Below are 24,203 nucleotides of genomic sequence, written 5' to 3' on the forward strand. Positions count from 1 at the left end.
CTTTCAGTGATTCCAGAGTTATCATTAGTATAGTTCATTCTTGCCCCTGATCTTGATCCCAATAAAGATGTCTATGGAACAGATTCCTTTCACTTGACCCACTGACAAGTGCCCCATATCAATGGCTGTTGAACAACACTTGTTCTGTATGGAATCTAGAATACAACAACTGTTTCAAACAGTATATATAGAATTTTTTTCATATTCACGTCACGGTATTCGTGTTTCGTTGTTACAGCTTTAACTTTTCCTCAAAACCCCCAGTTATTATGCAAGTATTTAAACGTTCCTTTCTCTTTTTCTTTGTTTTTTTCTTTGTTAAAAGGAACCAGAGTCTGTTGTGGAGTGATTAACTTCGCAGGACAACCACATTTCCTTTACTCGCCTGTAGCAGGGGAGTACTGAGACAGAGAGACGGAGGGGGGGAGGAGGGAGAAAGAGAGGGGGAGAAAGAGCGGGGGAGAGGAGAGAGACAGACCGAGCGAGGGAGGGAGAGGGAGGAAAAAGAGGGATAGGGATGGACGGGGGGGGGGGGGGGGGGGGGGATCTGTGTAGTTGTTTCCACTTAAAACTTGACAGTGACCAGAATGTTTCAAGTTCTCTCCAAAGTCGTTCTGTTTACTTGTGCCTCTGAAGGGTTTTCCTCTTTCTTCGTTTAAAGAAACAACAGCACCTGCGAACAAGGACAGGCTGGTTAACATCTCGCATGCCACTCCTTGAGCAGACGCTTTGACCCAATATCGTTCAGTAGTTTCCAAGAAAATTTAAGCAGCCATGTCACAAGTATTTCTGTATCAAAGTGTTAAAAAACAGAAAGAGAACAAACGATGTGGAACCCAGTTAAGCCAATAAGCACAGTTGGGAGCTCTGCTGGACTCCTGGATCAACAGCGTACTGCAGGGATGCCCAACCCATTTCCTGGAGAGCTACTTTCCTGTGGCTTCACACTCCAAACCCTGTTTCGGGAGAGCTCAAGGTTCCTCAAGGTTCACATGCCAACCCTGTTCAGGGAGAGCTGCCATCCTCAAGATTTACACTCCAACCCTAATCCAACACACCCGATTCTGATCACGAGCTAGCTGACAAATCGTGTTTCCAACTGGGTTTGGACCCAGTTGTTCAAGCTCCAGGAACAGGGTTGGAGTGTAAACCTTCAGGACGGTCTCTCTCAAGGGGATCAGGGTAGGACAGCTCTCGTGTACGATAACAACCCCAAGTATCGCGTGGTGAACAGTTTGTGGTCCACCGTTTGTGGGCGGTCGACCCCTCGGTCCGGTTCATACTTTGTATCGTCGGCCACCTCGACCTCGGTGGGAGCAGTGATGGGAGCGTTGGAGTGGCCGGCGGTCGGGTCGTCGGTGTTCAGCTCCCCGTTGGTCGAGCTCATCACCTGCGCGGGCGGCAGGGGAGAGATCATTCATGGGCGTGACGTGCGTGTTCCTGTGTGTGCGTGTGTGTGGGGGAGGAGCTACGGATGACTGACACACACTGGAACAATTCATGACATGTCCTCAATCGCCCCCCCCCCCTGCCCCCCCTCTTAGATTATGACTTAGTTTGGTTTCACAAATAAATGCATAACCCATCACCGTAATACAATAAACGATTACATTGAACATGTTGCAGTTCCACCTCCTGACACTAGGTGGCAGAGTTGCCCTAGAGACTGACTAATCCTTCAGGTTGAGTCATTTGAGGTTGCAGATCTACAAGTAGGCTGCGTTATTTAACCCCATGAGGCTACAGTCACTAGAGGCTGAATAGGACTGTTTGTGTTCACCCCCTGTTAAATGTCGTTGTTTCAGTATCGATAAAGAGACTGATCGCTTCGCTCAATCATCCCTGTCTGGGCTGAGTTCTACGGCGACCGTCCTCAGTCTGTCCTGTGCCTCTGGCCTGACACCTTCCCTTGTTATCAGCCTACAGCAGCAATGAGAGGAGCGCGGCAGAGGCAGACAGAACAAGCCAAGCACAGACAAAAGAAGGAACCTTGATACGTACAGAGAGCGGTGTGGATAGAGAGACACTGACAGGGGGTGGGCAGTGTGGGACACAGACAGACAGCCATGCAGCCAGCATGCACAAGCAGTACCTGGACAGAGCCCCCCAGCCTATCGGTCGTTAGGTGTGACCCCAGCGTCTCCTTATTGGTCACTGGAGTGGGCTGAGACTCGCTTCCTTTGGGCTCGGGCGACTGACGCAAGGAGCACAGGGTGGAGGCAGGTGAGGTGGTGGGGTGAGGTGGTGGGGTGAGGGGGAGGCAGGTGAGGGGGTGGGGTGAGGTGGAGGCAGGTGAGGGTGTGGGGTGAGGGGGAGGCAGGTGAGGTGGGGGTGGGTGGGGTGGAGGCAGGTGAGGGGGGGTGGGTGAGGTGAGGTGGTTTGGAGAGTTGAGGGGATTGGAGAGGTGAGGAGGTGAGTGGGTGGGTTGGAGAAGGTGGGTGGGGGTCAGGATTAAGATTGTGAGACGGGAAGGTGTGAGAAGGAGAAGTAAATAAAAATGGAAAAAAGGACAAAAACAAACACAAAAATAATTAAAGAAGACATCTCCCAAGCAAAAGCAGGCTTGTTAAGACTATGTTAATCCAGGACTGAGGGGAGAGAGTTCAGAACCCACATAACTCATGCAGGTATGAGGACTGCCTTGATCTGGAACACTGTCATTCTAGAATATTCCATATCACTCTAGATTATTCCTGTTCTAATCACATAGCTGAAGTTGGTGTTCTCTCCTCCAGGGTTCTACAGTGACATGTCTATGCAGGATGTGTGAACTAAGTCACTTCCTGTCCTGTGAGTGGGTGTCCAGGAACTCCAGCAGAATTCAGGTCGCAGACTGAGCCGCAGTAAAGAGAGACCACAGTCCACAACATGAGTCAATCATAAATCCTAACAGCTTAGCTTTAAAAAAAAAAAAAAAAAAAAAAAAGTCTGACTTATCAAGTAAGACCGTGTAGGATCAAGGCTGGAACAGCATGCAAAATATAGTAAAATAAAAATAAGGAATGTTTGCATTTTAGCCACATGTTTAGCAAAATGCTTGTTGTTACTGTGAACAATGCACTGTGCATTTTCAACTCAAGCATGCGATGATAGGGGCTCGGCGCGACGGGATGTAACCCTGGACAGCCTTCCACCAACCCTCTCTGTGCCCTGGGAAGAAGTGTCCCCCTGCCCTGTCACAACTACCGTCACCAACACATGACTTACTACATTCCTGAAAACAAACCTTCAGGAAACACCCTTTCCTTTTCTCTCTATCATCATATTTCTTTGTGTGGATTGAGCGAACGCTGAGTTTGGAGCACAGAAAAGGCGATTCGGAGTTGAACAGAAGCGGTCTTTTTCAGGAGGCATAGTCCGTTGCCATGGAGAGGAGGGGTGGGGGGGTGGGGGGGGCATGGCCCAGAGCCTACCTGGTTTTTGGTCTGCTGTTGTGCTTTGTCTCGGCTGCTGGGCTGAAGGGGCGTGTCACTTGGGATCGGGCCAATCGGTGTGGGCTGTGAGACGATGTGGGAGGGGACAGAGACACAGAATGAGAACCGTGACGTCGCCATGACGTCGAGTGACACCTGCCCGGAATCACACGGCTTTGAGATCTAAGCAAAAGCGCAACTGCTTCCGATGACGTCATCGTCACGACAGGAACTCCCAAGCTGGCTCCAATCCAACTCACCAGTTGCTTGCCCACCCAGTCGTACTCGTAATCAAACACGTAGCCGTTCCTGTCGAACAGGTCCGTGAAGAGCTTCCTCAAGTAGTCGTAATCGGGTTTTTCAAAGAAGTCCAGCCGTCTGACGTAGCGCAGGTAGGTGGCCATCTCTTCTGCATGGGAGGGCAGACAGACACGGGTCATCTCATCTGACAGACGGACGGACACGCCCCCAGGGAGCACTGATCTACCGGCCCCCCTCACAGCGAACACACAGAGAGATGAGATGGGAGGTGGCTGACCTGGGAAGCTTTCACACAGCACTTCGATGGGCGTCGCCCGCTTGGTGTCTCCGATCTTCTGGTAGCGTTCCTTCAGCGTGTCCGCCTGGAGGGGAGACCACGGCAGAGCGGTTACCCTCTCACGGTGACCCACACACGGCCCCTCCTCAAACACAGCCCCCCCCCCCCCCCCCCCCTCACTGTATGAGGAACATTGCCAGCATATTTGACTGGCGCAAACCAACCATTGTGGGTTCTGGCTTCAGCCAGCAACAACAACACACACACACACACACACACAGGCTGCCTGGAGTTTTCTGGCTGAATCACGCATGCTCCATTTAAGCACACCAATTAAAACCCTGGGTATGGAATTAAATCCAAACGGGTTATGCAAAGATGGGCAGATGACCACCTTTTCATGTGTGCGTGTTGAACCTGGATTCGAGTACCGGCGCCGAACCCCACTCTGAAATCTCGCCTGTCCGGCTGTAAACACTTTCTAGAGTTAAAGACCACGTCGTGTCTCTTGGCTGCCGAGAGAGATATTTTGCTTGGCCGTGTAAGTGGCAGGGTGAGAGTCTGGGAGGTCATGTGACATGGTGAAACCCTATACCTTCAGGCCCTGCCAGGGGAGACTGCCACGCAGGAAGTACATGAACATGTGACCCAGGGCCTCCAGGTCGTCCCTTCTGCTTTGCTCTGGGAAGAGGGAGAGAGAGAGAGAGAGAGGGGGGAGGGGAGGAAAGCAACGTGTAGGGAGGGAGAGGGAGGAGAGGTGATGGGGGGAGGGGAACAGAGCAGGGGGAGGGAGGGAGGGAGGGCGGGGGAGGGGAAGGGAAAGGGAGGGGGGGATGGGAAACAGAGTTGGTTACTTGCTCTGCTGACCACAGGAAAACACACAGCCCCCTCCTTCACATTACCCACTCCAGAACTTTGCAAGTGCGTTGCAAAGGCGGTTACAGGACTGTCAATCAGCTCAGAGTTCCTCATCAGGGAGAGGAGCACGCTGGGAAACATCAAAAGGTGTCAAAAGGGCCGAGCAAGATGTCAAAAAGACTTCCTGGTTTGACAAGAGCTGTTACGCACTGAAACAAACAAGGCCCTCACACAGTCTAGCCACTCCTCCTACTGAGTGTTTCACATGGCGGTGGAAGAGGATGTCATGATCATGGGGAAGTTCTGATTTGACGAGCCCAATGGACAAAGGCTCATGGGTAATCAACCAACTCAACCACAGAGGCTCATGGGTAATCAACCAACTCAACCACAGAGGCTCATGGGTAATCAACCAACTCAACCACTTCCAGGGGGAGTACAGTTCAGTGGTAAGAGCAGTCTCAACACTTTTCAGTTTTCAAATCTCCCTTGTACTGTAGGCTGCTCTCGATAAAAGTGTCTGCTAAATAAGTATTTCATCACCATTCTCATCATCATCATTATTCAGGGTATATGCAGGAATCCTGAAGTTAATTTCAATACCTTTTTAAGACTTTTTGAAGACCTTCTCAATTGTTTTTGTGAGTCAAACTCTTTGGACAAAGCTTGATCAAAATGTAATACCTCATAAAATCATAATGAAGACTTTTTGTTAGCTTTTAAAAGTCCTTAATTTTCCCCGAATGGATTAGTCAACTTTGAATACTTATTAAGACCCCGCGGATACCCCGTTTTGATCATCACCAACATCTTCACGGCCATCATCACCATACTAAACCAGACCAGACGGCCGTCCAGACCAGACGGCCGTCCAGACCAGACGTCCGTCCAGACCAGACGCTTCTGCTCACCTTTGCCCAGGTGTGTGTTGATGCTCATGTAGCGCGCCGTGCCCGTCAGACTCTTGTGCTCACGATACGGGATGTGTTTCTTGGTCTCCGGGTCGATGTACTCTTTGGCCAGGCCGAAGTCGATGATGTGGATGGTGTGTTGCCTCTTGCTGCCCGGACGCCCCACCAGGAAGTTCTCCGGCTTGACGTCTCGGTAGATCAAGCTCTTGGTGTGGACGTACTCCATCCGGGTTATCTGGGGGGGGGGGGGGAGGGTGGAGCACAACGCAGATCAGAGACGGCGGGAACCGTAAGTGAAACAGCATTCGTTTGGCGACAAAAGGCTCGGTTGCAGCCTTCATCTCCACGACATTAACAAATATGTTCATCTGCCAAACCCTCCCCCCCCCCCCCTCCCCTTCTGAGGAGGGGCCTACAGAGGGTGAGGGTTGGGGATGGGGGTAAGGGGTTAGGGTTCTGAGGGGGACCCAGAGGAGGATTAGGGTTGGGGGGTTAGCTACCAGCTGGATGGCAATCATCAGGACGGTCTTGAGGCTGAAGGTGCGGTCGCACAGGTCAAACAGGTCCTCCAGGCTGGGCCCCAGCAACTCCAGCACCATGGCGTTGTACTTCCCACATGGCCCAAAGTAATACACCTGGGGGATTCCCTCTGCAGAGATACACACACACACACACACACACACACACACACACACACACACACCTCAGCATGAGAGGGACACCAGCCTGCAGGAGAGAGCAGGTCAACTTTAATCCGAGTTTTAAAAACCAATCACAAAACTAGGGTTCTGGGGGCATTCTTCCCAGGCTACGGTTGTCGGGGTTTCGGCTGAATGACTCGTAACGTCAAAACGCCACCTAGCGACGAGTCTGCGTTTTACTGAGGAGCGTGTTCGTGCAGCAACATGAACCTGGGGAGGCGAGCAAGAGAAGGGAGACCGTTCTTTCTCAGAACCCCAGGGGAAGACCCCCTGGGGGGGTGACAAAACAAACCTGTCCACGGGGGTTACGACACACACACACACACACACACCAGACATGTTTGACAGCATCGCGTGGCGCAGCGCGCCCTGCCCCGCGGCTAGGATCGTGACTTGGGAAGAATGCGTGAGTCGGCGTGTCGAGCGTAGGCTGAACTGACTCAGCGGCAGGCAGGATTCACCGGAAGCGCCTCGCCAACAGTCACAGCCCCCTCGGCCCAGCACCAAGACCTGGGACCTGGGCCTCGAGGGAGACGTGGGCCCCCTGTTGGGCTGGCCAGGGCACCCCAAGCGGAGGCCCTCGCTGCATCTCTCTGCTGGCTCTGCCTCAGAGCCCATCCACACCGAGAGGAGAGAGAGCTAAGCCGTGTAGCGTGTTTGTGTGTGTGAGCGTGGGTGTGTGTGAGGGGGGGGGGCGGAGGATTATAGCAGGATTTACCTGATCACTGCTCGTCGTCACGCCCACAAGGAAGGCTCTGCCGACCGCACGACACACGCACGCACACACACACCTGTCCGCTTGTAGGCCAGGAGGATTTGCCCGATAATGCTGCAAATTGTGAACGCAGCAGAGCGACAGGAAGTCGACTCATCACAGGAAGTACACACACCAGGCCGACCCCCATGACCCTGCACAACTGTGTGCCGATGACGCACTCACTCAAATGGACACTCGGACGCGCCACAGTGCGACCACGGCAACACGGGCGCTGGAGGGGCACGACCAACACAACGCGGCTCCCTCATCATTAGTTACATTTAGTCATTTGGCAGACGCTCTTATCTACAGCGTCATCCGGACGGGTCGAGACCGATTCCTCCTAACCACCCTGTAAACCAAACCAATCAGGCCTGCAATAAGAGTAAAACACTTGTGTGAGAGGAGGGAGGAGGGGCGGGGCGATTCTCTGAGGGGACTTCGTTTCTGATTCACGACGGCCCAGGACAGAAGCGGGCTCCAGTAACCCTAACCATCACCCAACCACAGGGGCAGCCTTGAGATCAGGGCTCGTCTGGTGCCTCGCGCCGCAGCGCAGGCCCAGGCCTCCATCCCAACCTCTCCCAACACGAGCGACAACGTGGCCGGGGACAACCAGGCCTATTGTGCCCGCCAGAGTGGCTCCGATTCAGCACGGGGGCCGGAACAATGTTGCCCTACAATGAAATGTCAAAGGTTTGGACCAGCCAGAGACAGAGAGAGAAAGAAAGAGGGAGGCAGAGAGAGATAGAGAGAGAAACAGAGAGAGAGGGAGACAGAGAGAGAGAGAGAGAGGGAGAGAGAGAGAGAGAGGCGATCTCTATTAAAGATTCAGAGTGCCGAGTGCAGCGAGGACAGAGGAGGCTGGCTCCATTAGGGCCAGGGCTCGGGAGACGCGGAGCCCGCTGAAACGTGAGCCGGTGCGGGCCGCACGCCGCCGACTGCGTGCCTCCCTGCCCACGTCACGCCGTCCGTCCCAGGCTGCGCATCGACCAGCCAGTCTGAGACGGGCCCAGCTCACACAGGGGGCCGTCCAGGCAGCACTGCTGGAATCTCTCACTCAAAACGCCTCGGATTGAACAGCTTGGGGAGGTGACAGTTTTCATTGCGATACATGTATTCACCTGGACACGTCTACGGGGTCTGACACACACACGCGCAGAGCTCACAGGGCTTGATGGTCCACTAAATATTCACTAAACGCCCACCTCACTGAAACCTTCATTCCCTCTGCGAGGTTGATAGGCGGGCGTGCTGCCCTGAGCAGCAAGGAGTGTCCAGGCTGCGTGTGCCGAGCCGACCAGCTCAATAATTCACAGCTGGCATGAGAAGCGGATGATGTTTCTCCTGGGCATCTGCAGCCCCGGGGCTAATGGTGGGAGCTGGGGTGTGGCCAGGTGGATGGGTGACGGGCGGGCGAGAAGGCGTGAAAGAGGGGACGCGAGCTGGGCGAACTTCCAGGGCGGGAGAACATGAACACGCTCCAGGTTGCGTCGAGTCATTGAGCAGACGCCATTACCCGGAGCGACTTACGGTAAGTACAGGGCCATTCTTACCCCCAGGCATATCCAGTCTGTCGACTAAGATCCATCAGCTGGAGTGAACCAGGAAAGGAATGTTTGAAATAGCTTGTGGAACTCGTTTGTTGCATCTCCAGCCAATGAGAAGAGGCTGAATCGAAGGATTCGCCAATGACAGACGAGCTGTGGCCGGTGGTCCAATAGCTATGAACCAGAGTGAGAGGGTGGGGCAGATACTAGAGGGGTGACATGAGAAACACAGATTTTACCACCTCTGTCCACATGCACTGCACCATAATAAAAACAACAACAACAAAAAACAGGACAATTGACACATTTTGCAAAGCATTATGGGAGAGATTTCCTGGGATTTCTTTAGCAGGCAGGCAAGCAGGGCTGAGACCAGCAATTCCAGCAGATATACGATAATGGCCCAACTGCGAGGAGAAGGCCATCTATAAATAAGCCAGGACACCCCTAATGCCCTGCCTTTCCAACTCCCTATTAACACTGGAGGTCTGCTGCCCAGCTTGGCACACAAGCGAGCTGGCAGGTGATCAGATCACCACCCTACGACACTTGTCTTGGGAACCGGAGGAGCACACTGCAGACTGGCAAGCCCCTTCAAAGCTGAAGTGCGTGTGTGGGTTTGTGTGTTTCTGTGTATGTGTGTGTGTTTGTGTGAGAGGAGGGGGTGAATGCACTCCGGATTTGCTCGGTTCATTTGGCTGTTCATTCGCTTCATTAAAAGGCTTAGAAGGATCAAAGATCAGCGTTATGACTCAATCGCGGTCATTACTAACCAAGTGGTCAGTCATACCCACACTTCCTGTTAGCCCGAGGAGGACAATTACCCCAAACAAAAACAGAACGATCAGAGACAGGCCTCAGGGAGAGACCAAAGGTTTGGGCCCAAGAACTTCCTTCAGAAACAATACACATGTATTAATGGTCTCTGGTGGTCTGGATTCAGAGATGGATGACTCTGCATGTTGTGTTGTTGATATCTGATGCCACAGGACTCTAAAGAACAGCGACAAAAAGAAACAAAAAATATATATATATATACGGTTATCCTTACCTGAATTTCCCAACTGTTTGTAAAATCTATACTCCAAGTGTAACTGGGGAGCCCTGGACTTAATAGGTTCCTAAAAAGGAGACAAAGAGAGAAAGAGAGAGAGAATTTAAAACATAGTGAACGCAAATCCCCCCCCCCCAGTGTTTATTCTGCTGCAACATCAACAATTTGCTCTTCCCACCCCCCCCCCCCCAACTTTGTGACGTTAACAAACACGGTCGAGATCACAACGTGCTCCCGCCGCATCGCCATCACGTCCTCCGTGCGAGTCGGCACACAGGGCATCCCGGGGAGCTGGTTAGCTAACACGCGCGGGTTAGCTAACACGCGCGGGCTAAGAACCTCAGTCTTAATCGGCATGAGCGCGGGATTATCCCCCAGCGTGACGTAGCGCGTTGCGGCCAGACGGAACAGGAAGCAGATCCTCGGGACACCGTCAGCTCCTCCTTGCCCGTGTTTTGGGGGATAATCGACACGAAATCCCATGTTCTAGCGAGGCTTGTCACCACTGCAGCCGGATCCCTTATAGGCACAGCTATAACCAGCGCCATGGTGATTTGACCAAACCTTTTGAAACAGCATCTGGAAGCACACCCGTCTGTTACACTCGCGGTTGGAAGTACACTAGAAACACCCATGGTGAAGTACACACAGCGAAAGTACACGCAATCAAGCACAAACACTTATGACAATCCCTAAACCAGGAAGTGCATCAGAGCCCCGTGCAGTCTTGGCTTCGCCCCCCCCCCCTCCCTCTCCACTGTGTGATCAAAATGGTTGTTCCTGCCCCGCTGGTTGATCCGCTGGGGCCATAATAACAGGCCCGTGTATAAATAGAGAGCACACGTTGGCAAGGATTCCCCTCGCTGCTTGAAGGCCTGTGATTGTGGTACAGTCTGGAGGGGAAAAGGAGACCAATCAGGCGCTCAGCACATTACTGTGATGATTAACCATGCCTGCCTTTCTCTCTCTCCCTCCCCCTCTCTCTCTCCCTCCTACTCCCTCCCTCCCACTCTCTCCCTCCCACTCTCTCCCTCCCCCTCCCCCTCCCTCTCTGGCCACACGTCATCCAACACGCACCGCCATGCTCCCAGCCTGCCACTCCACTCCACTGCTCTCCCCTCATCCACCTTAAGTGGATAGGGAGGAAAGGAGGGAGAGAGAGAGACCGAGAGTATGAAAGAGGCAGGGTGAGAGAGGAGAGGGATTGAGAGAGGAAGGTGATAGAGTGACCCGGTAAGCGGGGCGGGGCATTGTGACATCATTGTGACATCATCCTACATGCACAGGCATTACGCTGAGAAGGATGTGGTAAATGTATATAAATAAATCAAAACAGATGGCATCGAACCACAGGACATTTCTAAAACGCTTACAGTGGAAAAACAGAGGCTTATGGCAGCTTTATGTGCTTAGATTCAACTCATCCAGGCAGATAGCCGTGCAAATGACCAAGAAACCAGGAAATGGGGTTATCTTTCCATGTAAAAACGTTTCGTAACTCCATCACACATTAACCCTCAAAAGATCAAAAGACACTCTAGAGTTCCCGTCTTCCTTTTCAGAATAAGAGTCCCACCCCCCGTGCTCCAGAGGTCGTCCTGACCCTGCTCTCTAGGACCGAAGCAGAGCCCACCGCCCGCAGTGTCATAGAAAAGGACTATTCTTTAAGATGTCTAGAATGTTCTTTGGCCTAGAACAAGTATTGCTGAGGTTTTAAGTTCTGTAAAGCTAGCATAACCTTTTGGCCTGAGACAGTATTGCTTAAATTTCCGTTTGCTGACAAAAGTCAAACAAATTGTAACCCTGGTTGTTTAGCCCATACTCCATACTGTATAAAAAGAGTGCTAAGACGATTACACCTGTAGACAGCTTTTCTACTCCAGACATTATTTACCGTTTTAAAACTGCTCCTTCTTGATTTCAAGAAGAAACAGATAAAGACAAATTAGTTTGACCTCAAGACATTCGAATCATAGAAATTCCACCACAAACTTGACGTCACAAACAGGATTCTACGAGTGATCGTCGGGAGCGACGCGGACTGATCATCCCAAACAAAAAGGTGTTTTGGTCTCCAAAACCTCCATGCTTTCAAAGAGAGGGGAGGACCGGCCGTCGTGCCCCTGATTGTCAACGCTGGAATTTGGACTTGGTTGGACATCATCAAGGAGGGCCTCAACCTCTCTCTACAGGACGAGCGGCCCGAGGGAAGGTTACAGCTTAAAAATCTCCCCCAAATCCAATATTCAAATGTGATGCTTTTTAAAGCATCGAAAACGTTCAGGCAAGAAAGAGAGAGAGAGAGAGAATCGCAGCGGCCCCGAAGCAACGCTTCTGAACAGGGTGGTAAGGAACCCTGTCAAAGTGCCAAACAGACAACTGCTGGAAACACGTTACTCAACAACAACAACAAAAACTAGTGCTTCATCTGGCACTCCTTCTAACCCTGGTAAAACCTACGTGCGGGGGGGGGGGTCACGCCGGGCCAGCCCAGCAGGGCTTGCGGGGCCACGCCCCCTCAGGACGGCACAGCGTCTCTGGACGTCTCTGGTGTCCAGGGCAGCTGACCCCGACGCCTGGAGAGCTCTTCAGTGTCCGACCTGCTGGAGTCGGCTCTCCAGCCCAGCTGCCAGCACTACACTCCAGCCTTCCAACAATAGAGCTAGTCACTGTGGTTCAGCGTGAGGCCCTGGGGGAGGGGGGGGGGGAGGGGGAGGAGGTGGAGGCCTCACACTTCGTCGCCATGTTTCGCCCAGATTCCTCCCTGATAGGCATGCTGGGGGCCCACAGAAGCACCTCTCGGGCACACGTGACCCCGTCTCACCGCGACGACCGGGGACCTGTCACAGATGCTGGCAGCCAGCCCCTCCGCAGCGTGGGGATGACACAGCCGTAGCAGCCGCACGGCATTCTGGGAGGATTACAGATATGAGACAAATCCGGTCCTGATTCCGTAACAGCCGAAGGAGATGCCGTCTGCTCTCCTGGCTGTGGACCACAGCCTGGCCTCCCCCTCCACAGCCTGGCCTCCCCCTCCACAGCCTGGCCTCCCCCTCCACAGCCTGGCCTCCCCCTCCACAGCCTGGCCTCCCCCTCCACAGCCTGGCCTCCCCCTCCACAGCCTGGCCTCCCCCTCCACAGCCTGGCCTCCCCCTCCACAGCCTGGCCTCTCCCTCCACAGCCTGGCCTCCCCCTCCACAGCTTGGCCTCCACACCTGGCCTCCCCCTCCACAGCCTGGCCTCCACAGCCTGGCTTCCCCCTCCACAGCCTGGCCTCCACAGCCTGGCCTCCACAGCCTGGCCTCCACAGCCTGGCCTCCCCCTCCACAGCCTGGCCTCCCCCTCCACAGCCTGGCCTCCACAGCCTGGCCTCCACAGCCTGGCCTCCCCCTCCACAGCCTGGCCTCCCCCTCCACAGCCTGGCCTCCACAGCCTGGCCTCCCCCTCCACGCCCGGGACGTTTCCACAGCCTCTGAGACATTGACCCCCCCACACTGTCACAGTGAGATCCTCACTGTAGTACAGAGCATTCGCGAAACAACAGTGGTGATGTAACACGCAATGGAGACAAAAGCAACCGCTGTGTTCCACGCCAAACTGGAGACGCAGTGTGTGCGTGGGTTCACAGAGTCCTGGGAAACAGGCATGGCATTATCCCCCTCCCCGGTCGTCCCAGCCCCTCTCCTCCAGTTCGACGTTCCTCTCTGCAGATGACTGTGGGACAATCGCTTCAATGTCAGCAGCGGGAGATCAAATACTCCAAGCAGGTGGAGCCTACCTCTCTCTGGGTGGACTAAACACACGTCATCATCCTGGAGTGGGAGGAGGGTGGGGCAGGTTGGGGTGGTGTGTGGCGGCCCAGGCAGGGAGGCAGACAGGCATTCATGGCCAAAGATGTGGAGGGGGCAGAGCTAGAGAGCAGGCCTGTGTCCAGTTCCTCTCCCCTATCAGGTTTCAGACCCCCAGATGGAGTCTTCAGCTGCCCCTCAGCTTCACAGGACACTGTGAAGCAGAGCTTCCAACACGGCTGCCTCAAGTCCACCTCCCAGCCCCCGCCACCACCCAGCCCCCCCTTCTACCTTCCACCTCCCAGCCCCTACCACCACCACCCCCTTCTACCTTCCACCTCGCAGTCCCCCCCCCACCCAGCCTCCAGCCCCCCCCCACCCCCCCCAGGGACAGGACAGGACACAGAGAACAGTGGTACCACTGACACAGACGGCTGGCCTCAGCGCTCTGACATGGAACTGGAGGCCGGACCCACCCTCCCCCACTCCCTTCCTCGCCCCGCAGCCTATAGGCCCAGCACTGGGAAACAGCCAGGCCTTGTCCACAACCACATTCACACTGCTTTTGCTTTAGTCACCGCACTCCCTACCACCCACCCCACACACACACACACACACTGACCCACCACACACACACACACACACACACACACACAGCTGATTCTACAGCGCACGTCAAGTCGCCCCGCCCCCCTCAGGATGTACTGCGAGATGCTAGCGTAGGTTTGAATCCAATTCATTAGGGAAATGGCTGGTTGGCTAAAAAAGGAGGCTTTGCGGGGCTACGGCGCTCGCTTGTTCTGGACGCGGGCGTGCGGGCGTTTCCGACAGCCAACGTGTCACTTCCCCCTCCGTGGGAACGCGGCAGGCGTGAATTCTTCCGCACTGTAGCTTCGCCCGCCTCGTCCGCCCCACAAGCTGCTGAGCTTGACTGTAACAGGAGCCGCTCGTTCTGCCCCGGGGGGGGGGGGGGGGGTGGGGGGGTGGACAGAGGACGCTGCAACTCTGCTTTCCTCCAGAGTGAAACTGCTCCAGCGGACCACAGCTTCCAGCACACCCTCATGTGCCCCCCCCCAGCCCTATAGCTCACCACAGCCCCAGAGCCCCCCCTTTCTCATGTAACCCCGTGCTAGTTATGAATTCAGCACAAGGTCATTCCAGTAGCAGGGCTAATGCAGCAGGGAGATCTGCTAGCCACGGGACCTGCCTTGGAACCAGCTCTGGGGGGGGGGGGGGGGGGGCTCTCTGACGGCTCTGCTTCCCCAGCTCTGAGTTATCGCCGGTGGGAGCTGAAGCTGTCCATCACTGTCACCAGCTGGCCCCAGCCCCAGCAGCCCCCACAGAGGCTTTATTACTAATAACATGAATCTCAAAAGGGTGTCACGTTTAACAACCCACGCCCTCCTCTCCGCACGCACACACACACACACACACACACACACACAGTAGCCATCCATTCCTCCATCTGCCAAGGAATGACCACGCACACGAGAAGGCCTGTAGGACAAGACTTAGTCATTCTAACCCTGGCATCCGGGGTTTCACTTAGAATCACGAACGACGTCCAATTGGATGCACCCCCCAAGCTCTACGAAGCTCTACGGTGAGAGAACATGTCTAGTCCAAAAAAAAAGTTCAGTCATGATGTGGGTTGAAATGAAAACATCCATGCAACAACCCTCAGGGCAGAATTGACAGGCGCAGAGGCGGATGTCCCAGGAGCAGGAACCCCTAACCCTCTGCAGTTGGCCCGCCGGTGTGTGGTGACGACGGTAATCTGGCTCAGATGGGTCTCAGCTAGACTGGGGATGGCGGGGGGAGGGTCCCCCTCAGGAGGGGGAGGCCCAGTACTGGGCCTCCAGGCTTGGACTCCGGCCTCCGTCACAAAGGGGCTGGTCAGTGTGAGAGAGCTCCCGGCTGAACCAAAGACTGAACCCTTGTGTGTCGACAAGGCTAGCTAACAAAGACGACCTTTCAGCGCCCAGCAGTTTCTCCCTCTCTCGCTCTCCTCTCCCCCCCCCCCCTCTCTTCCCCCCCCTCCTTGCAGCACTGCCCTGGCGGAGGACTGTGACTCTGTCCCCTTGGCTCTCACATGTCTGAGGAGGGTGACACTGGCATCCACCTTTGTCCCAGGTGCGGCCGGCAACGCCCAGTAGCACACGGCACTACCAGTGGGAATGACACACCGAAAATACACTTATCAGTCAATAAGGAACTAGCTCTGGGTAATAATCGTCTGTTACCACGACGAGCAAGGACGATGAAGTAAAAATAAAAAAAACGAGGCCATGACAATGGTTTGTGCCGTGAGAGGAACCGGCTAAGGGCCATTTTAAGCAAAGCAAACAAGCCACAGGGCTGAACCATTTAGAAGGTTGTGCAAGGCCTTGGTGATAAGGGACAGGACAGGCGAGGAACATGTAGACAGCTGCTAGCGATCGATGTGCGGTGGTGGCCTTTTAGGGAGCCACAACCACCGCTCACACAAAACATATGTGCCTCAGGGGACAGCATCAGTCTTCACAAACTAAATAAATCCCAAACAATAACTGCCTGGTGTTTTCCCCTACCCTCCCTCCTATATACACACACACACACACACACACACACATAAAACTGTGTAGCATGAGAACAAGCTGTTCAATCGGTTGCCTGGCAGTTAAGGACTAACTTACTTACCGACAGCTGAAATCAAGAGGGTGCAATGCCATTACTCCACTTCATGTTATGCTGTTAGCAACTTGACAGCCCCCCATTAAAATCAGCGGCTCATTCAGACCCAGGTCTGCTCTCAGCCCTCCAGGCCACCAGCCCTACGGACGTGAGGCCAGGGCTGGATATAACTGGACGTCATGTGGATAAAAATACCCAGACAGATGGGCTGTTTCACTGGGAGGAACGAGCCCAGAGTGACTGGGGATTTCAGGGCAGAAGAACAGCCATTACGCCGCCGTTTGCAACCTCTGCTTTCGACGTGGTCGCAAAAGCCTTTAATAGGAGAGCCGCTCTGAAACTAGTGACCTCCCTCAGAGATACAGATGCAGAGATAATCACACCAGGCCAGGGAGTCTGCTGAAAGTGGTGACTCCAAGCCAGCTAGTAGACTGTGGTTCCTTTGACAATTCTTTGAAAAAGCTTCACTTATTTAAAAAAAAAAAAAAAAAAAAAAAAAAAAGAAGAAGAAAAAAAAGGCCAAAACAGGGCCTTTTCCCAGCCAGTGATAATACTTCTCCTTTGCAACAGACACCGTGAGCAGAGCAAATTGTTTGAAGGTGAACTAGAAAACTAAACCACATTGCAGAAGAGATTTGCAAGCAGCTCAACTCCCGGCTGGTGTCTCTCTTCTCTGATCGTCGGGGCTTGCCATTTCATGTGGTTTTCCAGACCCACACTCGGCATGGCTGCAAGACTGACATCTTGTCTCGCAAGCGTCCGCCAAGTCATCCACCATGTTGGGTGTTTCTGACTACCTTTATGCTGAGGAACAATGAGCACCGTCTGTGTGGGCTTACACACACACACACACACAGCCTGCTGCTTCAGCCTTCAGGTTCTAATAGCAATACCTAGTGACCAAACGAGAAATTCTTCCTTCGCGACTCAATAGAAAAAGGAGCCGTGCATTAACAGCTCATGATGGGACGTAATGATATTTGCCGGTGTGAGGAGGGGGGGGAAATCAACTTATTTACGGCATCACTACATTCACCAAAAGGCTCAGACGCGCCCAACGGACCGCAACCCGTATTTTTCCTCACAGACCTAAAGACAGGTGTCCGCACCCTGCTCATCAGCTCAGCCCATACCAAGCCCACCCGGAAAATAGATGTAGTCGGAATGCATTTAAGCAGCGTTATTATACACAGTCGGGCAGAATACGTTCTCACAGACACACCAAAAGCGATGAGCACCTATCGCTTGGGCTCCTGTTGTTTTGGGGCTGAGCATTGGCTTGGAGTGTCCTCGGCATCTTCTACTTTGCTGTGATGACGAGATCCATTTGGGACAATCAGGTACCCACGCACATAACAACCCATTATTTGCTACCATTAAAAACCATAGTAGTGAGGAGGAGGGGAGGGCAGAACACAGGGTAATTACAAAGCACACAGATAACATTTGAACTCTGTGGCAATAAATCGGCATTTCACCCTGCCCTTCTTTACAGCAGTGAAGCTCTTACCAATTTGATGGCCACGTATTCATTGGTGTAGAGGTTCTTCCCCAGTCGTAGCTCTCCAAAGTTGCCACATCCTATCTTTTTGCCCACGCGGAAGTTCGGGCCAACCATGAGCACCCCAGAGTTGGTCCCCCCACTCCGACCGCCAGTCCGGCTGCCGGCTGCTTTGGACATCCTTTTCGCTTCCTCTGTCTCTCCCTTGCCCCCTCTCTTATCAAAATCCATAAGCTTGTGATACCCTGGCTTCTCCACGATTACTCCCCGGCCATGCAAACCACAGAGGCTCCAAAACAACTAGCAGGACACTTTAGGAGGAGAGTGTGGGGGGGGGGGGGGGGGGGTCGAGCGACACAGCGCAGAAGAGAGGAGGCGTACAGAGCAGTGTCGTCGTTTTACGCTTCAGCGCGGGTAAAACAGTGGTGAAACAAAACCGTGGAAGCACAATTCTTGGTCTTGTTCCTGGTTTGCGGATGTGGGTTCCTTTTGTCTTTGTTTCTTCAACTCCAGCCTCAGAGAAGCATGCCCCTGCCTGAAGTGGGCAGGTCGTGCTAGCATGCGCCCACTCGCACACAAACGCACTCGTACACAAGTACTGAAAATCCCCAGCTACTGGATCCACGATGCAGCTTGGCAGCGTCGCCTCAAGGCCCTCATCGCTTCCTTCCGGTCAGTCTTTGGCGATGCAGCCGGGACTCTCCATGTTGCAGGGTCTCGGCAGAGGAAGGTGAAGGTAGATACTGGTTGTTTGGGAACGTTGAAACGGAGTTCAGGATCACGCAGAGATCTGAAAATCACACAACCAGAACACAAGCTACTTTAGAACATAATAAATCTCAGGCAACCCATTTTACCATAGAGTTAATAAATAAAGGAGTACAGATTTGGAATGCTATGATATTCCTGTTCAGACTTGCTTGCTTTGTATTCAACAAAGCAAAACGATTGGAAGCATCACAGAGAAGGGAGCCAAATCCTTTTCAGAATAGGATGACCACAAACCCAATAAGCTACTTGGGGAAACGGCACTAGACAGAGTAAACCTGGTCCTACATTGTCAAGGCCTAGAGTTAAGTCTAGAAAATACTTACAGTGGACACAAGGCAAAAGATCATCATTTCCATTTAACAGTAAAAGCGAGATTTGACAGCCTTTGAATTCTTGATGACACACTGAGGTTTCTGTACGGCCAAACCCTCAAGTCCACCTCCAACCCCCACCCTTCTTCCCCTCCCCCGACCCCTTGGGACCAGTGATGTTCTTGATACTGGTGGAGAAGTTGAAGTAGGCAATGCAGGCAGTATCGGCAAGCAGCTACACTTTTCCCAGGAAATGCACTTACACTGATCAATGATAGCCAAAACGCCCCACCGTCATCAAGGCCCGGGAAAGAGATTTGCATCATCGAATGACACGATGAACAGGAGGGGCCAACAAGCTTAGCATCATATCTAAGGTAGACTTTGGACAGCATGAATCTCAGTATGAAAATATCTGAACAGCTAGCCAAACGTAGCCGACACCATTTATTCTTTATGTATTTATTTCTGTGGGGCTTTTACCAATTCCAAATGAGATACATCCTTAAATTAAAACAAGTGAGATTGTGTCTAGATGAGTTCCTTGACACACGGCTCAGTAGAAAGAGAGGACTGGATTTGAGTATAAGGCGAGGTCAATCATTAAATTATTGGTGCTATAAGGTGAGGTCAATCATTAAATTATTGGTGCTATCTTTCTTGTAACTAGTCACATGTTGCCTACACTTCCCTATAGCACATATCACAGGACATATCAAGTCTCCTCACTAGATAACAAGAACAATCAATGAAATGGAAAAGCCAGTACTTGTAATCCACCACAGTAAGAGAAACAAGAAAGAGCAGGGCACCAAGCCAAACTCTTCCGAGTTTCATCTAACAGAGTAACTAGAGAAATTAGTCAAATTGCTTGGAACATGGGTTCTAGGGCTTTTTCTGTCTGTCTGTACGTGTTAATGTGTGCTTGTAACATCCTGGAAAAGATATAGCAGCAGGCAAAGGTTAGGCTGGCACATTACTACCATGACAACTACACTGATATTGTCAACAATGGTGTTTCATATTAACAAAGCTCAGCGAGGTATACGTTCGGTATCCCTGTCAGAGCTAAATGTTTAACGACTAATCTGTTGTGTTGTTAAAACACGTAGTCTTTCTAGCAAAGATTCAGCTCCACTTCCTACATCGATACTTCCTACATCTAACTATAACGTAATTTCGAAGGGCCAATGTTTCAAGTGTCAAAACGTCTAGGCTAACTGTCGTTATTCATTAATCATAGACTAACCGTACTGTCCCATTAGCTTTAGTCTAGGCTTTCTATGATTTAGGTTGCAAAATAGGTAACTTGGTTGGCTAATTCTGCTCGCACACTAGAAGAGATAGTTAGTAGTATCGCATGCAAGTCAGTGTTTCTCTGCTGTCAGTGTGGCCTTGACAGAGAAGCTATCTAGCTAAATCGTTCGCTAGCAAGAATAGATACTAGCTAACTGGTTAGCTTCATCGCTAATGAGCTAACGTTTAGCTAACTGCAAAGTGGGGATACATTAGCTTCCTTGTTCGTAAATACAGGAGCACTTCAACATTATCAGCTGACATTACTCACACAGTATTAACCTACCAAATGGTCTTTTGCGAGAGCTCCCTGACAAAAAATCTCAGATTCGAACGAACGATATGACCTGACTCAGTGACTAGACAAGGTAGGGCAGGGGCCGAGGTATAGCGTTCGAGTCTTTGCAAAAAGCTACTTTAGCTAGTTTGGAGCAATTATTTGTGCTAGCAGCAGCTAGCAAAGGCGGTGGCAAACTAGCTAGCTCGATAGAAACAGATAGACTGCTAGCTAACTAGGCTAGCTGCTAACTTGCGGCTAGCTGACCAGCAAGCAAACCTACTCCGGAAAGAGACATTTACTAACAATATTTTGCCCTAAAACTACGCCAATTTTATAAATTATTGGCAAGCTCATGGTCTAATAATATATCTGATAATTGTAAAAATATCCAGGCCTAGCACTTATCCAGCCACACTCGCAGTCCTGCCTATGCCGAGCAGAACAAGTTAAAACTGGACAGAACATCAAATATTCATTGGAATAACCTTAATTATACTTATTGTAGATACAAGTGAGAGTGACGCTATATTAGGTTTTACAGACATGATAGTTATTACACAACAAATTGCATTAAGTCACCTGAAAGAAGCTGCGTTTGTTTTCAGATTTCAGCCATAACATCGACCACTGGGCAACTCCTTAATCCTCACAACCAAAATCCAGTTTGCTTGTTCGCGTTAGCTTAGCTGCCTGTAGTTTATAGCGTTAATTTACAGCTCAGAAGATTTCCTTCGAAATAACACCCACAAATAAACAATTGTCGTCAAAGAAAATAGTTTTACCTGGCTGTAAACACGAACTGTCAATGCGCACGCAACAACATGCTTCTTTATTTATGTGTATTTTCGAGATTTCATCTCTTTCCCCTCGCCAGGGTTTAGCTGTTGTCTCTTTAGCTAAGCAGTAAAGCCTCCCAAGCCGATAGGCAAGCATTCAGCGTCACATTCCGCCCCTTGCACTATTCTCACGTTGACAAACTACCGCATCTTGCTTGTAGAATATGACTTCAGACCGCCCTGAAAGTCGTGCGCAGTTTACAGCTGCTCTACGGAGAGGCTTTTACATAGATGTAAGAGGTGCGTTGTGTGGGTGCTTTGCAGTTTATACAATAATTGGAACTAAACCAACATCTTAGGACTCCCTTCACCATATGGTCTCCATTGGGTCATTTCAAGAAATTAAGAGTCGTTCATTGCCATACCGTACTTTTTGGTTATTTGTAGGGCAAAGTCATAATAAGAAAACTTACATTTCCCAATTCAACCATTCTTGGGAAGAAAAAAAAATCCAGAGTAACTCTGTAAGAAGTTCCATGTACCTGAGCATATCTACTGCATAGTTTGTCAGATATGTTCACTGACATAGCTTGCCCAAATGTAGTGTTTGTATTTAAAAAAATGAATAAATAAATACTGACACACTTCAATGTCAACGTTTAATCTAAATAAATTGATTTTATGAATATTTACAGGTTCAAATGATGGAAGTTACTCAACAACAAAGTTGCAATACAGAGTCAACACACAGGTGCATTTCACAGTTTATATGAAGCATATAACAGTCAGCCTCATATTATTCAACAAAGGCATTCAATAGTTTGGTTACAGTAAAGTCAAGAAGTTAAGTCAAACTCTAAAATCAGTGCCTTTGGTTGCTGGGGGCAGGGAGGTTAAAAAGCCATAGTGCACAACGTCAATGTTTATGGAGATAAACAAATCATCTATAGACTTAAACAATGACTAAATCAAATTATATGAACAATTGATCTGTTTAACACTTTCTCACGCGTCTTCAACAAGGGTTGCAGGTTGGTAGAGTGCCGGGGCACCAGGGGCAAAGCTGCCGTTCACTGTTCGGGGCTCCAGACCCTGGCCAGGTCTGACCTGTGGGTTCATGTGGCAGTGTGGAACTGCTTTGGCGGTAGGCTTCTGGTTACAGCCCCAGGCTGGAGCTGGGCAGCCCTTTACTGGAACAGGCAGTCTGAAGGGCAAGGCTGCAGGTTTTACCTCCGGGTGGAGCGAGCCCAAAGGCAGGGCCATGTTGTTGTAAAATGGGCCAGAAGGCTGGGCTTATGTGGAGACCAGCTGAGAGCATCCCTAAAGCCTGGTGACGCGGAAGGTGATACTGCTCCCTAGCCACCATGGGAAAGCGGGGAGGAGAGTGTAGTCTGGAGTAGGACTGGGCCACAGGAGGGGCTGACGAACAGGAAAGAGAGGAAGCATTGCTGGGTTCCCTCAGGGGAGAGATGTCACAGTGTGTTTTGGAGGGCTCGTCCTTGGGCTTGGCCTCCTCCAGGCTCTGCTCGCGGCACAAAGGGGAATAACGCTGACCCTTGCGGAATTTTGCTCTTCTGTTTTTGAACCATACCTGTGGAATGAAATGTGACGGGGTATGCTTTTAGAGTCTGGAAATATCATCGAAGGATGTTACAAATAAGGGTAACTTTATGCAATAGGGCGCACAAACACACACACACACACACAGAGACTATGACGTTTACAGACACAATGTCAGTTACTTACTGACCTGAATGCGTGCCTCTGGCAGATTTATACAGAGAGCCAGTCTCTCTCTCATACCCACATCTGGGTACTGTGTCTGCTGGAAAGCCTTCTCCAGGGCCTGCAGCTGAGAAACGGTGAAGGCCGTTCGACTCCGACGTTGTTTCTGCTGGTTACCGTAACGAGCCTCCAGAATCAATTCTGTTGGATCAAATTAGTTTAACTCAATATTAGACGTGCGGCACAAAAAATGCTAACCAGTCCGTGATGAGGGCAGTGATATGATTATTATTTCCTTGAAGTGACGGTGGAGCATCAACCCGTGGAAACGGACAACTTATTCTTTAGAGGCTTCATCCTAGGCTACCTGTTTGAATTTGTAACGTACCTGCTAGCCTCTCAGCAACAGAAAAGGCATGCGCAGAGGGACTAGGCGACGAGCACATCTGGTACTGTTCTGCCATCTGGTGGTGAAGATTGAAGAACACGGAGTTGGCGTTGTGCATTGGATAGACTCCTGTGTTGTTTGATTCTCCACAAAAATTCAAGGAATTCATAGCGCCGCTGCGTGTAAGAACAATAAATGTGTTATTTGTAATGCATTTTGTATTATTATTCAACTGGAAGTGCTGTAGAAAGAACCCGATATGAAGCGTACATAATCCTTCCAGTTTTACTGTGGACAGTCTAGTATTTTGTTTTTTAAAACGTAAGTTTCCTTACACTTATAGTCCTTACACTTATAGAACAAAAACGTATTTGGTTTGAGTCAAAGTGTAGGCTACGCACTTTCATGACGCAAAAATATCCCGTAAAAAGTCCCAGTCGCTAAAATCAATTGCTAAATAAATTATTAACAGCAATGCGTAATTTCTAATGACTTCTGTCAAACCAATGAACAATCATAGAACTAGGTAGGCTGTAGAAATATTATTACCTTAAATGTTCCACAGTTGCAGATAACCGTTTTTCTGCGCTATTACGCAGAAATATGTGTGTTGTCCAATTTATACGAAATTCAGACGATATCCTCGTACGTTACTACGCTTTGTCGTTGGATGGACGTAATTCTCCGAAAACCATTCTCACCCACGACTATTTAAGAAGCGTTTACTCCAGCAACCCTCAACCATTAGCCAATAGAAAGAAAGGTATTAGCCAGGATTAGGTGGGATGAGGGAGAAGAGGGGGGGTCCGAGGGCTCAAGTTTTTGAAACTATTGAACTTGGGAGATTTACGCCAAGGATCCTTCTCTATAAGAAAGCGTTTCATTCCCTCCCGTTAAAACAATTAAAACAAT

The 24,203-nt window shown here is 51.1% G+C and overlaps 2 protein-coding genes across 8 annotated transcripts; both read right to left on the reverse strand.

Annotated features, from left to right (window-relative positions):
- Window positions 1–532: 532 nt before the first annotated feature.
- csnk1g2b (casein kinase 1, gamma 2b) lies at window positions 533–21,409 on the reverse strand. Of its 7 annotated transcripts, none has more exons than XM_084692703.1 (12): window positions 21,185–21,409; window positions 17,754–18,534; window positions 9,780–9,849; window positions 6,221–6,369; window positions 5,721–5,955; window positions 4,547–4,632; window positions 3,952–4,036; window positions 3,674–3,819; window positions 3,414–3,497; window positions 2,093–2,194; window positions 1,284–1,390; window positions 533–673 (listed from the first exon to the last, which is right to left on the reverse strand). In XM_084692703.1, exons 2-12 carry the CDS (start codon window positions 17,973–17,975, stop codon window positions 619–621), a joined length of 1,341 nt encoding a protein of 446 aa, XP_084548829.1. In that variant the 5' UTR covers window positions 17,976–18,534; window positions 21,185–21,409; the 3' UTR covers window positions 533–618. The 7 variants fall into 7 exon arrangements, with proteins under 7 accessions (XP_084548829.1, XP_084548825.1, XP_084548826.1 ...); XM_084692699.1 differs by having other exon boundaries at window positions 3,674–3,822; window positions 21,185–21,404; XM_084692700.1 differs by having other exon boundaries at window positions 3,674–3,822; window positions 20,982–21,404.
- Window positions 21,410–21,823: 414 nt separating this feature from the next.
- Window positions 21,824–23,463, reverse strand: dmbx2 (diencephalon/mesencephalon homeobox 2). Its single transcript, XM_084692969.1, has 3 exons — window positions 23,292–23,463; window positions 22,929–23,104; window positions 21,824–22,769 (listed from the first exon to the last, which is right to left on the reverse strand). Exons 1-3 carry the CDS (start codon window positions 23,458–23,460, stop codon window positions 22,335–22,337), a joined length of 780 nt encoding a protein of 259 aa, XP_084549095.1. The 5' UTR covers window positions 23,461–23,463; the 3' UTR covers window positions 21,824–22,334.
- Window positions 23,464–24,203: the final 740 nt, after the last annotated feature.

Source organism: Hypomesus nipponensis, chromosome 26 (assembly GCF_054491055.1).
Source record: "Hypomesus nipponensis isolate SF chromosome 26, ASM5449105v1, whole genome shotgun sequence".
Lineage (NCBI taxonomy): Eukaryota > Metazoa > Chordata > Actinopteri > Osmeriformes > Osmeridae > Hypomesus > Hypomesus nipponensis.